The sequence below is a fragment of the Lissotriton helveticus genome, chromosome 2_1 (assembly GCF_964261635.1).
Source record: "Lissotriton helveticus chromosome 2_1, aLisHel1.1, whole genome shotgun sequence".
In the NCBI taxonomy this organism is placed as follows: Eukaryota; Metazoa; Chordata; class Amphibia; order Caudata; family Salamandridae; genus Lissotriton; species Lissotriton helveticus.
The window spans coordinates 594,392,927-594,408,059 of record NC_136059.1 but is presented as its reverse complement, the minus strand read 5'-3'; the positions used below and the strand labels follow the sequence as shown (position 1 = coordinate 594,408,059).

Genomic DNA, 15,133 nt, shown 5'->3' with positions numbered 1-15,133 from the left:
TGGCCCGAAACACCGGATCTTCCAATGCCTTCGGGCGCAAGTGCCAACTAGGTATGGTAGGTCAGATCCACATGCCAGTCTAAGGACAACAACAGGTTCTGATCAGAAATCGTTCTAGCCAAGTATTCACTGAGTGTGACCCCACCATTCACGTCTGGGGAACATAGGATCGAGTCCAACCTAACTTGCAGTGCAGAGTAGTAGGAGTAATCCCTTTCGTCCGGGTGATTGGCCGTCCAGGTATCCGTCAATCCCCACTGTCTCTGCCAGTCACGTCTGATTGCTGCAAGCCTATGTATGGGAGCATCTAGGAGTGGTGGGTGAGATCGGTCTAGGTCAACGTCAGTAATACTGTTCAAGTCCCCACCCCTACCAGCAGCACCGACCATGTCAGCATAGTCGCCAGCGTCACTGAGAGGTGTGCAAAGAATGTAGATTAGTCCACGTTGGGGGCATAAATACTCCCTAGCACTATATCTCTGCACCTAACCGCCCGATACCACCACATACCTGCCATCCGGATCCACCAGCTTTCTGGTACTCTGAAAAGGAACCCCTGCCCGCACCCAAATCAAGGTGCCTCTGGCATAGGCCGAATACGTAGTGCAATATACCTGCCCCCGCCATCTTTTCTGCAACGCGATCTCTTCCTTCCGTGTCAAATGAGTTTCCTGCAACAGGGCAATCTGTACCCCTCTTCGCACCAGATACGCTTGTATTTTATGACAACGCGTCATCGTGCGCATCCCCCTGACATTCCAGGAGATGCATTTAATGTCTACTGGGGATCCCATTGATCGAACCGTGTCAGTCCTCCTTCGAACCTCCCCATAGCCACATGCCTGACCCCAAACAAAATCCCCTCAACACCCCAACTACCCCTCCCCAGGACAGGTATCAACTAACAAGTCCCCATCGAAACTAGTGTGGTGAACTACAAGTCACGAAAAGTGGAAAGGCATAAGCTGTCCCTGTGGGACTCAGACCCCCCTTCCCCGGCTAACCCCCGCCCCGTAATACCAGTGGTGACCCCAGCAGTTGCTCTGGTGCCAGTGATCTGGTGCAACCACATGGCAGCCTCTCCAGCAGTCAGTCCCCATCGTCACAAGAACCATTCCTCATGCAGCTCTGCGTGAGACCTTCAGACCATTCCATCCGCTGTTTGGGGTGTGACATCTGGCAATTCAATCTGAGTCTTGGTTCGTGCTACTGGGAGGGGAGCTTTCAGATCTGTCCATACCATGTTCGCTATTTGTTGAGTTTGGGCTAGTCCCCCCCCCCCCCCCCCTGGCTAATCTCTGCAACGGTGTGGGAGCCCTCAGAGTGGTGGGGTCCCCGATGTCCATTGGGCACTTCCCGGCGGCGACGCACTCACCTAGTGTGTCTGACGCATCTCCAGCCACTGCCAGGCTTCTTGCAGGGCAGTAAAGAAGTGAGTCTGTTTTGCGACCACCTGGAGACGTGCTGGGAATAACATGGCATATGGGAGTTGTAACTGGCGCAACTTTCGTTTCAGAGGTAGGAAGGAAGCACGTTGCCACTGTACCTCCCTGCTGAAGTCCGGAAAAATCAGCACCCTGGCATTCCCAATCTGCAAATTTAATTACTCTCGGGCTTGCTGCATGATATGATCCCTGTCCCGGTAACGAAGCAGCAGCACCACCATCTGCCGAGGAGAGGCCCCAGGTTTTGGTGGTCTAGCCGGGACACTGTGGGCTTGCTCGAGTGCATAGAAGGAGGAGGGCCCCTCCGGTGCCACTTCCGATTTAAGCCAGTTCTCCATATACTGCACCGCATTGTCCCCTGCCTCTCGGTCCGGGACCCCCACAATACGCAGGTTGTTCCTGCGTAAGGCCCTTCACTGTCTTCTGTACTCAGCTCTAGCACCTTGACCTTGGCTTCAACTGTTTTCAGAGAATGCTGTAGTGTGGCAATCATCTCCTCGGCAGTGCGCAGCTAAGGTAGTCGTATCAGTGCCCGGCCTCCATCTTGATCGCTCCGCGCCCGGACCCGTCGGGAAGATGATCAGCATTTTATCTGCCGTCAAGACACCTTCACCTCTCCGTGAGCGCTCAACACCAGCACCAGTATTTCCGCCACCAGTTTCGGGGATAGGGGCCCCCCTTGGATATCCGGATTGTTGCAGGCGGGGGGATGCTACGGACGGAACCCTCGAGTTTGCTTCCCCTCACATCGGTGCCTAGCGATGCTCCTCCCGCCTCTAAGTCTCTGATCATGAAACTTCAAAGAATTCAGACGATAGCTGCAAAGCTAACCCTAAATAAACCACACAGAACATCTGCCTCTTTGACCCTTAAAGAGCTCCATTGGCTTCCAATACCACAGAGGATTCAGTTCAAATCACTCTGTATCATCTTCAAGGCTCTGCCAGGACTAGGGTCGGTGCCACTGCAGGGAAAAATGTGTCTGGTATGCCCCTACAAGAAGCCCCCAATCCTCTGCAGCCCATCTGGTTAGCACACCCAGAATTAGAACCACCAGGTTTGGAGGAAGAGCATTGAGCTGTGCAGCCGCTCACTTCTAGAACGAACTCCCGCCTAATCTTAGACAAATAGAAGATTTCCTACACTTTAGGAAGAAGCTTAAAACCTGGCTCTTCCCAAGGGTGAAATGCAGAACAGTCATTCTTATGGTAATATGTGCAAATAGGGGAGCTAATGTAACCTCAGTGCCAGAATACCCGTGGGGTGACAGCGCTTTATAAGACTACATTACATTACATACATGTGAATATCTCTGTAATACACACACTTACTCCACTTTCACCCTCTTGCGGGAAAACAATCTAACAATGGAGTCGCTGCCCATGCGCACTATCACCGAAAGGAGGAGTCACCTTATCTCATGACAGGGAAAGACTTCTTAGAAGAACTTGCAAACATCAGGATCCAACTCTAGATGGCAGGAGTATGCAACGCATGTGAATCTACAGCCCTACATGCCAAGAACAGATGCTTACTGGGTAAGTAACATAATCCTTTTATGCCTGGTCCTAAAGACATAAATAGTAGCATCAGCAAATGTTAACCTCTTTTTAGTACTAATCAGTACTGTCTGGAAATGAATTCCATATGTTTGCTTTTTTTGATTGGAGTGTTACATTTCCTTTTAGATGTTTGAGTTCATATAAATTAAAAAATCAGTGTAATTATGGGTTTCAACTGCAAACTGGATCAAATTGAAAAACTCCTGAAATATTCTGCATCAATGTACTCCTTCTTGTATACTTTTAGGTCATTGCCCGGATCGTGGATGGAAGTAAATTTGATGAGTTCAAAGCATTATATGGTGACACCTTAATCACAGGTATGGTAATTGTGTGTAAAAAGCATGTAGTCAGGACCTGATTACTTTGAGGCTGTGCTTACTGGGAATTTTAAGAAAAAGAGAAGTGGACCTTGTGAAATTTAGAGTACATGCTGTGAAGCGGTGCGGTATATAAAATGCCTTCTAGTTCGAAGCAGCCAGCATAGCAAACTATCTTTCATTTTGTCCTACAGCCTGTAGCCTTTTGCCACTCCTTACTGCAACAACTTATATATCAATTTGCAGAAAATTACTACAATAATCTGCAGGTTCTGTATTGCCGGTCTTGTAGAACTCAGCTGCTAGAGTACTCCTCCATCTTCCGAAACATCAGTCTAACCCTTGCCATCAAAGAAGTTAACTGGCTTACTGTCAGTAATCATATCAAATTAAAAAGCCTCCGTCTCATCTTTAAGGCCCGACATGGTATGGGTCCAGAATGTCTAAGAAATGCCATCTCTTGGTATATCCCCCAATGGGAATCTCAGATCTCTGGGCACCTACTCAGTCACACCATCTAGATTCAAGAAAACCAAATGGGCGGTAGCAGCTTCCTTGCAGGAGCCACTAGATTTTGGAATACTCTTCTCCACCATATCAGATCCTCACCGTCTCTGTTGGCCTTTAGTAAACTTGTTAAAACTTTGCTTTTCAATAGGTAAACTGTTCTTGCCACCACCTTCCCTCACTCTGCTTAGCTATCAGGGCCAAGACACTCTCGGGTATATGTTGCGCTATATAAATTCTTTTACCATAACATAACCTACAGTCAAAAATGTAGATACGATAGGACTTTAGCTTGTAGATCCAAAGTGATAGAGTGCTACTGGCCCAATGGATTGAACATAAAATGAAACACCATTTCATGGTGTAAATCCACAGTTATATAGTTTCATTGTAGAACACTTATTTTCAATCAATATGAATTGTTGTCCGTTCTCATTGTAACACATTAACATATGTCAGCATATGTCACATATTGAAAGCATACCGGTATGTATCAGGTGATGACCAGAGCTAATGAAATGGGATAATTAAAAAGGGAGGTCATGAAAAGAAAAGTATTTGCCTATTTGCAGAGCAGTGAGGAGTTATCCAGTATTAGGGTATCTTTCATAAATTCACATGCCTGAATCATTCCCTGTCGTCGGGATGGGAGTCCCCGGTACATAAATAAAGTAATGTCTCATTAGACATATATAGTAATAGGCCAAGGGCCTCACATTAGTAACATATCCATGTCCTTTTGTAAAAAGGACCAAACTTCAGAGAAGAGCCAATCAGCTATCACCACCCTCTGGAAACTTCCTGGAAGAAGCTCTAGCCCCTCAGATTTTCTACCGCACATCGTGCTACGGGAGTCTCCACTGAGCTCTGCTCAGTTTTCCCTGTTTTCTGGATTTCCAGTAATTTTTCTTCAAAATTCCATCTTCTGTGTGAAGTTCTGAAGTTCTTCATGGCAGATACTCCTAAAAAAGGCCTTTTTAGGCCCTGTGCTTCCTGTGGTAAAAAGAGACTTCTTGTTGATGACCAACACAAGGACTGTCTCTACTGCCTTACCCGGATCACTCCTCAAAGGACTGTAAGGTATGTCTCACCTTTTCTTCAAAAACCCCAAAGACCGGAAGGGACGCCTCTTAATTTGGCTGCAGAGGCTTAAAGATAAAGACCAAGCCTTGTCTTCTGAGAGTGAGAGTTTCTCCCAGTCTTCACATTCCTCACAGAAAAGACCCAGAGTGACCTCTCCAGGAGCTTCATCGCAGCCACCTCAAAACAAGACGCACAAAAAGTCTTCAGAGGCCCATCCTAAGGCTGTACCGGCAAAGGTTTCTCCTCAGGAGGTTCTTCACACCTTTAAGAAGCCGGCTTCCACCTCGTCGACGACTGCCTCGTCAACGGTGGCTTGGACGACGAGAAAATCTCCGTCTGCATCTCTGACTGTCACCTCGCCGACGACGACCGTCTCAACTTCGGTCACGTCTTCAACATCGTCCACGTCGAAGACTTCGTCATCGGTTGGTAAGTCTTTCTCGTCCACGATAAAAATAAAGAAATCATCGTCGACGTCAAAACCAGCGTCGACACTACGATTGCCGACGAGCGTGTCACGCCTACGTCGACGGAGACTGTTCCGTCGACGTCTACCCCGTCGTCAACGAGGGCTCCGTCGACAACGACGACACCGCCGACGATGACTCAGCCGACGAGGACAACACCGACGAAGACGGCACCCTCTACGGGCGCTCCATCGACGTTACCAGCCATGGTGCCCGTCGACCCTCACGGCAGAATCCAAAGTGCGTATGTCCACCTCAAGATTACCAAACGCACGCTCACACCAGCCCTGACTTCTCCAAGTAGGGTCCGACCATTGCCTCCAACTCACCTCTTGGAGGAGGAAGATTCTGATGATGGCAGTATGTCAGGACTGCGACAAGCTCATCTGAGCTTCACGTCCAGTACCCCGACAGCTCGGACTATGATGACCAAGAACTGGAGGACAATGTGGATTATCCTGAAGAGTGCCATCCACCTCCACCTCCCATGGTTTGTCTACCTGCATCTCTGGTTTCCGACCCCCAATTTCTAATTACTGACTATAAGCAGAGATTTCCAACTTCTGCTACGTCTCGTGGTCTCTCCACCACCAAGACCACGGCCTTCTCCTCTGATTTTACAACCTGGGCCTTCCACACCACTGCCTCTGCCTTCCACGGATGATGAGGACAAGGATCCACATGAGGAAGGAGAACTCCAAGATTCCCAATCGACACATGATGAGTGGGATGATTATGTGATCCCCTCTCCAGCATCCCCAGTGCCTACTCCAGCTGACTCGCCTCCTGAGGATATCAGGGGTTTCCATAACATCCTGGAAAGAGCTGCACAACGTTTCCAGATTCCCATGCTTGCGCACCAACAGAATTGCTTCCTTTATGACTTAAAGGAGCCTTTTAAAAAATCTGTCAGATCTGTACCTATTATTGACTATATATGGGATCAGGGTGTAAAGATAATGCACAACCCTTCTTCGATACCCCCGGTGCTAACTCGGCTGGACAAGAAATACAGGGCTCCGGACACTGCTCCAGCCTGCGTAACCGGACACCCAGAACCTGACTCCGTCATCACACAAGCCGCTCATCGGAAATCTAAAAACCCTTCTGCTCCGCTGGCCACTCCTCCCGACAAGGAAGGTAGATGGCTTGATAACATTGGGAAACGTTTTTCGTCTATGTCAGCATTAATAGTGCGTGCTTCCAATTTCTTAGCACTGTTAGGATGCTATAACAGACAGTTGTGTGTGGACATTGCTCCATATCTCGGGGCCTTGTCAGACGATTCGAAGGAAGAAGCAAAGAAGTTCTTGCTGGAGGGCGAACGTTCGGCGTCCGAAATCATCTATTGTGCGATGGATATCGCCTCTACAGGATTTCGCCAACTGGCCGGTGCTGCGGTTCTACAGCGCCAAGTTTGGCTAAATCTATAATCACCACTGGGTATGGGTTCCCATGCAGTAAGGCCAAACCCTGCCTTAACTAGTATTACAAAATGAAATGCCAATACTGCCAAATAATTCAACACACTTATTTCATTTCGTGCATCTGAGTTAAACTAAATGCAAGAGAGACTCTTATCATTGGGTTAATCCATATGAATTTGCATTTTATTTGCAAACATTCCTCTTTTCTGTATTTTTCTCAGAATATTTTTTGTTACAAAAATGACTTTTTGAAGCACATTACAAATAAACAATATGTAAACAATAATCATGAAAAAACTTTGCTTTCATCCTTCATTCATACTGTGGACATATTCAATCGTACTAAACAAACACTCAAACAATTATCGGTCTAAAAGATCATACATTTTTTTACAATTTATATACAGTTCATAATGTGAAACCATAGATTCTCATTGGTGATATAACTCTCTGATTTCAAGAAAGATGTATTCAAATATCTTATGGTTTCCACGTGAAAAACGTGATCTGAGAAGGTCTACGCGTTTCAAACTCCCTGGTTCTGGAGTTCTCGTAAGGACCATGGGCTGTGAATGACAAATAAGGGGAACCTATATTAATGTGGGATCTATGTAAACTGCTTTTGGTTCAACACCCACTTCTCTGCCTCTTACCTCTCCAAGTGTGAGCTAGATGTGCCTCATCGTTTCATCACTTTCCGCGGAGCGGGACCACCTATATCACAAGTGTACAGTCTATATTTAATCCGATTGTATTGGCAACTTTCAGTATCAAAACATGCTTAAAATCATACTCACTGGTTTGGATATGTCTTACTCCTATGCTTCTGCAATAAATGAAGGACAATTTGTGAGCGATCTCCTCTAAATTGATGTTGGACTAACTATCCTTAGGGATGGGCGGAGATTCTTACCGGTTATGTGATTTAAGCACGCCGTGAAATTGGGTTCTGTTTGGTTTCGGCGGGCGGTTCACAGTGCGCCTGGGGGAATCAAAGGGAGAATATCTCAGTGTTTGAAAGCGGATTCGTTCTCGGTCAAACGCTCTTTCGAATGTCCGCTGGAACATACCTTAGGTTCACAGTGCGTTCCGTGTGGGTCCCGTCTCACGATCTGAGAACCGGCTTCGAAGATGTATTTACTTCCTGGTTATCAGGTCACATGACTCTCTTGTGTTTTGCGGTTGCCATCTTTGCCTAGTCATTTGGAACTAGTTGACTGTGTGGGTGGCATCATTCTCAAAGTGTGTATTTCATGTGTTGGTAAGCGGTGGTCTTGACGCTGGTTGTACATTTTTCATGTGGTAGCATGATTTTGTTCGTTTTTTTTCAGATGGGGTATCATATTGGATACGGAACCTTTATTGGTGCAGTGGCCATATGGGTGGTGTTTATAGCTTAAACATTTCTGAAAGTTCGTTTAATCCATCAATGGCTGTGTTAAATCTGACGATCATTGAAGCCTCTTTTTTAGACAGTTTTGCATCTATATCACCTCCTCTCGGATCTTGTTCCACTTTTGTTATTATTGTCCATCGCAAGTCTTTTTCTTCATGGTTGCTCAATTGCCAATGATTGACTAGAGGGGCATTAGGTACCTTCCGCTTTATCCTAGATTTATGTTGTTGGATTCTTGCGCGGACCTCTTGGTTTGTTTTCCCAATGTACAAGAGGTTGCATGGGCACCTTATTCCATAGATAACACATTTCGTCTTACAATTTGTAAATAATTCGTGTTTCCATGTTATTCCATTGTACTTGAAGATCGATCCTTCTTCTGTGGAGTCGCAGCAATTGCACCCTCCACATTTATGGTGTCCCATAACTGGGGGTAAGCCCATCATGCTTCTCAGATTGGTTGATGGTTTCATCGGGAGTGCGGCTCTCACCAGTTTGTTGGCCAAATTTGATTCTTTTTTTAAAGCGAATAATGGCGGTTTTTCCAATTCTTCGCACAGATTTTTCACTAAGTGCCAATTGTTATTTACTGCTTTTTTTAGCAGATTCGAATTTGGACAGAAAGTTGTTACTAAAACTATTCGGTCCAATTTCTTTTTTACTTTTTTGGCCAATAAATGTTCTCGGAGTCCACCATGCTCGTTTCTTGGAACGGCGCAACAATTTTTTGAAACAGACAAACTCCTAAGACTAAGGAAAAAACAGATTCGGACGGACCTACATGGTCACTTTTTACTCCAACACCTGAGAGCGGGCACTATCCCAGGAGGCCTACAGATAAAGAACATACGGGTCGTCTTCACGGAGGACCCCATCTATAAGAAGGGATATAGTTTCATTGAAACGAAATGTAGTCGGGACCTAATGGTCCTGACAATTGAAACGGCCCAAAGGCTATCGAAAGCACAATTGGAGGAAATTGAGAAACTACAATTAAGTATTACCACCAACGATCTCATATCAGACGCCAAAGGACTATTGGAAAAAGTGGAAAAAGAAATCAGTGATTTCAAAGACTACACCGTCAACCAAAAAACAAACCAATTTGAAAAAGATCAAAAGAATTTCAACATAGAGAAGGTATACCCCTATCTCCAACAGGATTTTTACTCACGGCCAGACTCCCGAAGATACTTACAAGAAAATCAGGGAAGATCATCTCAAAAAGACCTCACTTTTTCTGATACTTCTTCATCAAGTAGTAATAGTGAAGGAGATAACACAGAACCAAGAAGGACAACCAATAGAAGAGGTTCCTTCCAACAAAACCAACAGGGCCCTTCTTTTTTAGGGAGAGGCCAAACAAAACCAAGAGGCAAACCGAGATACACCCAACCCTGGGAGATGTCAACACGACGTCAGAACTACAAAAACTGACGCCTTCTCTAATTTTCAACATTTCCAACAAAGTTCTGACGAAGAGAATATACTCCAAAAGGGACTCACGTTTGTCCCATCAAAAAAGACAGATTTTGTCAAATTGAAAACGGAAACCATAGAATTTTTCCGGAAAATTAGATTAAAAACTTATTTTTCTGAAAATCCCACGAATAACAACATGGAAATCACTGGACTTCATAACAAATCCACATTTTGCCCTCCCAACTACAAAACACCAAAGGAAGTATTAACCTTCGAGAGAACCATACTCTCAGCAATTGGCGAAATGGAGAAAAAGACAAAGTGGGTAAAATACAACACCACAAAATCTGAATCTTTAGCATTAACTAACTTAGCAAAGGACACATCTGTAATAATCAAACAAGCGGACAAAGGGGGTTCAATTGTCATATGGGACCGCCAACTATACATCAACGAAGTAAAAAAACAACTAAATGACACAAATTGTTATCGCAAACTAAACAAAGACCCAACAATGGAACTAAAACAACAATTACATTTTATTATCGATGAAGCCTTTGAAAAAGGATTCCTTGGAAAAAAAGAATTTGAATATCTGAAAATAAAACATCCGAGAATTCCACTCTTTTACGTACTACCAAAAGTACACAAAAATGCCAACTCTCCCCCCGGACGACCGATAGTGTCCGGCTGTGAGTCCTTGATGGAACCAATCTCTAAATTCGTAGACTTCTTCCTGAAGCCTTTCATCCCTAATGTAAAATCTTACATTAGAGACACAACGGACTTCATTAACAAATTGCAGGATGTGAAATTCGATAATAGAAGTGATTGGCTGGTGACAATGGATATAACATCCTTGTACACACAAATACCACAGGACGAAGGATTACAGGTTCTAAAACAATACCTGGAAACACGAGATAAACCTGAACAAGTACCAACAGAATTTATCTTACAGTTGGCAAAATTTGCATTAAAAAAACAAGTATTTTTTCTTTGATGGTGATTTTTACCTACAAATAGGCGGAGTGGCGATGGGCTGTCCATTCGCCCCGGAGCTAGCCGTGCTCTTTATGTCCATCTATGAAGACAAATTCATTTACCAAGATAACCCTTTCAAACGGGCAATAAACCATTGGAGTCGTTTTATTGACGATGTGTTTTTTGTATGGTCTGGCTCTGAAGAAGAATTAAAAACATTTAACCAGTGGCTCAACAATAGAACACAAGAAATCAAGTTCAGCCTCGTATACTCAAAAAATAAAATTCCATTTTTGGATGTGGAGGTATACCCTTCAGATGAAGGAGAATTAAAAACTACCCTACACAAAAAAGAAACCGATCGAAATAGACTACTGCATTTTAAAAGCAACCACCCACGCAGTCTCAAAGAAAATTTGCCATATGGGCAATACCTTAGGATCAGGAGAAATTGTCAAGATAGACAAGAATATGAGAAACATGCTGATAAACTAACTAGCAACCTCATTGAACGTGGGTACCCCAAAAAATTGTTGCGCCGTTCCAAGAAACGAGCATGGTGGACTCCTCGAGAACATTTATTGGCCAAAAAAGTAAAAAAGAAATTGGACCGAATAGTTTTAGTAACAACTTTCTGTCCAAATTCGAATCTGCTAAAAAAAGCAGTAAATAACAATTGGCACTTAGTGAAAAATCTGTGCGAAGAATTGGAAAACCGCCATTATTCGCTTTCAAAAAAGAATCAAATTTGGCCAACAAACTGGTGAGAGCCGCACTCCCGATGAAACCATCAACCAACCTGAGAAGCATGATGGGCTTACCCCCATTATGGGACACCATAAATGTGGAGGGTGCAATTGCTGCGACTCCACAGAAGAAGGATCGATCTTCAAGTACAATGGAATAACATGGAAACACGAATTATTTACAAATTGTAAGACAAAATGTGTTATCTATGGAATAAGGTGCCCATGCAACCTCTTGTACATTGGGAAAACAAACCAAGAGGTCCGCGCAAGAATCCAACAACATAAATCTAGGATAAAGCGGAAGGTACCTAATGCCCCTCTAGTCAATCATTAGCAATTGAGCAACCATGAAGAAAAAGACTTGCGATGGACAATAATAACAAAAGTGGAACAAGATCCGAGAGGAGGTGATATAGATGCAAAACTGTCTAAAAAAGAGGCTTCAATGATCGTCAGATTTAACACAGCCATTGATGGATTAAACGAACTTTCAGAAATGTTTAAGCTATAAACACCACCTATATGGCCACTGCACCAATAAAGGTTCCGTATCCAATATGATACCCCATCTGAAAAAAAACGAACAAAATCATGCTACCACATGAAAAATGTACAACCAGCGTCAAGACCACCGCTTACCAACACATGAAATACACACTTTGAGAATGATGCCACCCACACAGTCAACTAGTTCCAAATGACTAGGCAAAGATGGCAACCGCAAAACACAAGAGAGTCATGTGACCTGATAACCAGGAAGTAAATACATCTTCGAAGCCGGTTCTCAGATCGTGAGACGGGACCCACACGGAACGCACTGTGAACCTAAGGTATGTTCCAGCGGACATTCGAAAGAGCGTTTGACCGAGAACGAATCCGCTTTCAAACACTGAGATATTCTCCCTTTGATTCCCCCAGGCGCACTGTGAACCGCCCGCCGAAACCAAACAGAAGCCAATTTCACGGCGTGCTTAAATCACATAACCGGTAAGAATCTCCGCCCATCCCTAAGGATAGTTAGTCCAACATCAATTTAGAGGAGATCGCTCACAAATTGTCCTTCATTTATTGCAGAAGCATAGGAGTAAGACATATCCAAACCAGTGAGTATGATTTTAAGCATGTTTTGATACTGAAAGTTGCCAATACAATCGGATTAAATATAGACTGTACACTTGTGATATAGGTGGTCCCGCTCCGCGGAAAGTGATGAAACGATGAGGCACATCTAGCTCACACTTGGAGAGGTAAGAGGCAGAGAAGTGGGTGTTGAACCAAAAGCAGTTTACATAGATCCCACATTAATATAGGTTCCCCTTATTTGTCATTCACAGCCCATGGTCCTGACGAGAACTCCAGAACCAGGGAGTTTGAAACGCATAGACCTTCTCAGATCACGTTTTTCACGTGGAAACCATAAGATATTTGAATACATCTTTCTTGAAATCAGAGAGTTATATCACCAATGAGAATCTATGGTTTCACATTATGAACTGTATATAAATTGTAAAAAATTGTATGATCTTTTAGACCGATAATTGTTTGAGTGTTTGTTTAGTACGATTGAATATGTCCACAGTATGAATGAAGGATGAAAGCAAAGTTTTTTCATGATTATTGTTTACATATTGTTTATTTGTAATGTGCTTCAAAAAGTCATTTTTGTAACAAAAAATATTCTGAGAAAAATACAGAAAAGAGGTATGTTTGCAAATAAAATGCAAATTCATATGGATTAACCCAATGATAAGTCTCTCTTGAATTATTTGGCAGTATTGGCATTTCATTTTGTAATACAAGTTTGGCTAAAGGCAGCGTCATTCCGTCTGGAAGTACAGACAAAAATTCTGGACATGCCCTACGACGGTGAGCTTCTTTTCGGTACACATATCGATGAAACTCTTGAGGGTATAAAAAAGATACCGATACTGCTAGGGCTATGGGTACCCTTCAATTAAAAACCCTCCTTTTCGTGGCTCAAGAGGAAGGGGACAGTCTTCTTCTAGAGGAGACTACCTGCACTACCGATCTTCCTATTCTTCCAATCAGCAATATCGGCCACAGTGCCAGCAGCGTCAACAACAACAACAATCATCTTACACCAAGTCCTCCTTTTGAGGAAAAGGAGGTCGACAGAAAGACGCCGCTCGGCGGCAATGACTCTTCACTACCACCGGTCTCCGCTTCCTTTCTACCCTCTAGAGTTGGAGGAAGAATTTTCCATTTTCCACACAAATGGAAACAAATAGAAGACCGTTGGGTTCTTCAACTGGTTCAATTTGGACACTCGCTAGAGTTCATTCAAATTCCTCCTCAAACCCCTCCCCGACCTATGCTTCACAAAAACCTACGTCTTCTACACCTGGAACTTTCACTTATGCTCCAGAAGGAAGCTATCGAAAGGTTTCCTCTTCATCAATGGGGGAAGGGGTTTTACACCTGTTTTTTCCTGGTGCGCAAAAAGGAGAAGAAATGGAGACCAATCCTAGACTTGAGAAGTCTCAACAAATTCTTAAAGAAGCAGTCATTTCGCATGGTTACAATCCAAGAAGTGCTGCAACTTTTAAACGCAAACGACTACATGGTGTCTTTGGATCTTCAGGATGCCTATTTCCATATCCCTATCCACCGGAATCACAAAAAGTTCCTGAGGTTCGCAGTGGCGGGCAGACATTACCAATTCCGTGTCCTGCCGTTTGGACTCAAATCAGCGCCACGCATTTTTACGAAATGCCTTTCTCCAGTGGCTGCATATCTCGGGCAACAGCACCATCTGGTCTTTCCATATCTGGACGACTGGCTCGTCAAATCACCCACTTTAAAAGGTGCAGCCAGGTCTTCCGATCCCTTTCTGCAGCTTTTTAATTGCTTGGTACTCACTCTAAATCCGGACAAGTCCGTCCTCCAACTTTCTCAGCAAATAACCTTCCTGGGTGCTGTTCTCGACACGACCCAGAAGAAACCTTTTCCATCACAAGAGCGACAAAACAGACTTCTTTACTTGGCAAATCGCATACAATCCAAGAAGTCTCTCACAGTGCGCCTTTTCAAATCCCTTCTTGGAATGATGTCTTCCTGCATTCTACTGATTCCGCACTGTCGCCTCCACATGCGCCCTCTTCAAGAAGCGCTATCGGCTCAGTGGGGCCAATACGAAGGGTCGTTCGACGAGGTCATCCGTGTGACCCCTCAAATGGTCAAGACTCTACAGTGGTGGACTCGCCCGCAGAACCTTTCTCAAGGCTTACTTTTCTTGCTTCCAGCTCCTCCACATACCATCACAACAGATGCATCCTTGGAAGGTTGGGGAGCTTTCCTCCCAGAACTCCAGATCAGCGAAAAGTGGTCCCTTTACGAACGGAAGCTTCACATAAATCTCCTCGAGCTGCGAGCTGTCTATCTGGCTCTTCTAGCATTCCTTCCCAGGATCGAAAATTCTCTAGTGCTTGTGCGGACGGACAATACCATGACAATGCACTATCTAAACAAACAGGGGGGTACTCATTCTTGGACACTCTCTCACGAATCACAAAAAATCTGGAACTAGTTGCTTCATCACAACATATCCCTTCGGGCAGAATATGTCCCAGGAACAGACAACCTTCTCGCCGACTCACTTAACAGACAACGATCAGTGTGCCACGAATGGGAGGTGAATCAGCAGACTCTCAACCGCATATTCTCCCAATGGGGCACCCCTCGCTTGGACCTATTCGCTACCAAGCAGAACGCCAAATGCCAACACTTCGCAAGCTGGCGTCCCCAAAAGGA

At 44.4% G+C, this 15,133-nt stretch overlaps 1 protein-coding gene across 1 annotated transcript in view; it reads left to right on the top strand.

Moving 5' to 3' along the window:
* Positions 1-15,133, top strand: part of MCCC2 (methylcrotonyl-CoA carboxylase subunit 2) — a 260,423-nt gene that overhangs the window by 175,793 nt on the left and 69,497 nt on the right. Inside the window, exon 11 of the mRNA XM_078675283.1 lies at positions 3,255-3,327. Coding sequence (XP_078531409.1) covers positions 3,255-3,327 — 73 coding nt within the window. The remainder of the gene's footprint in view (positions 1-3,254; positions 3,328-15,133) is intronic.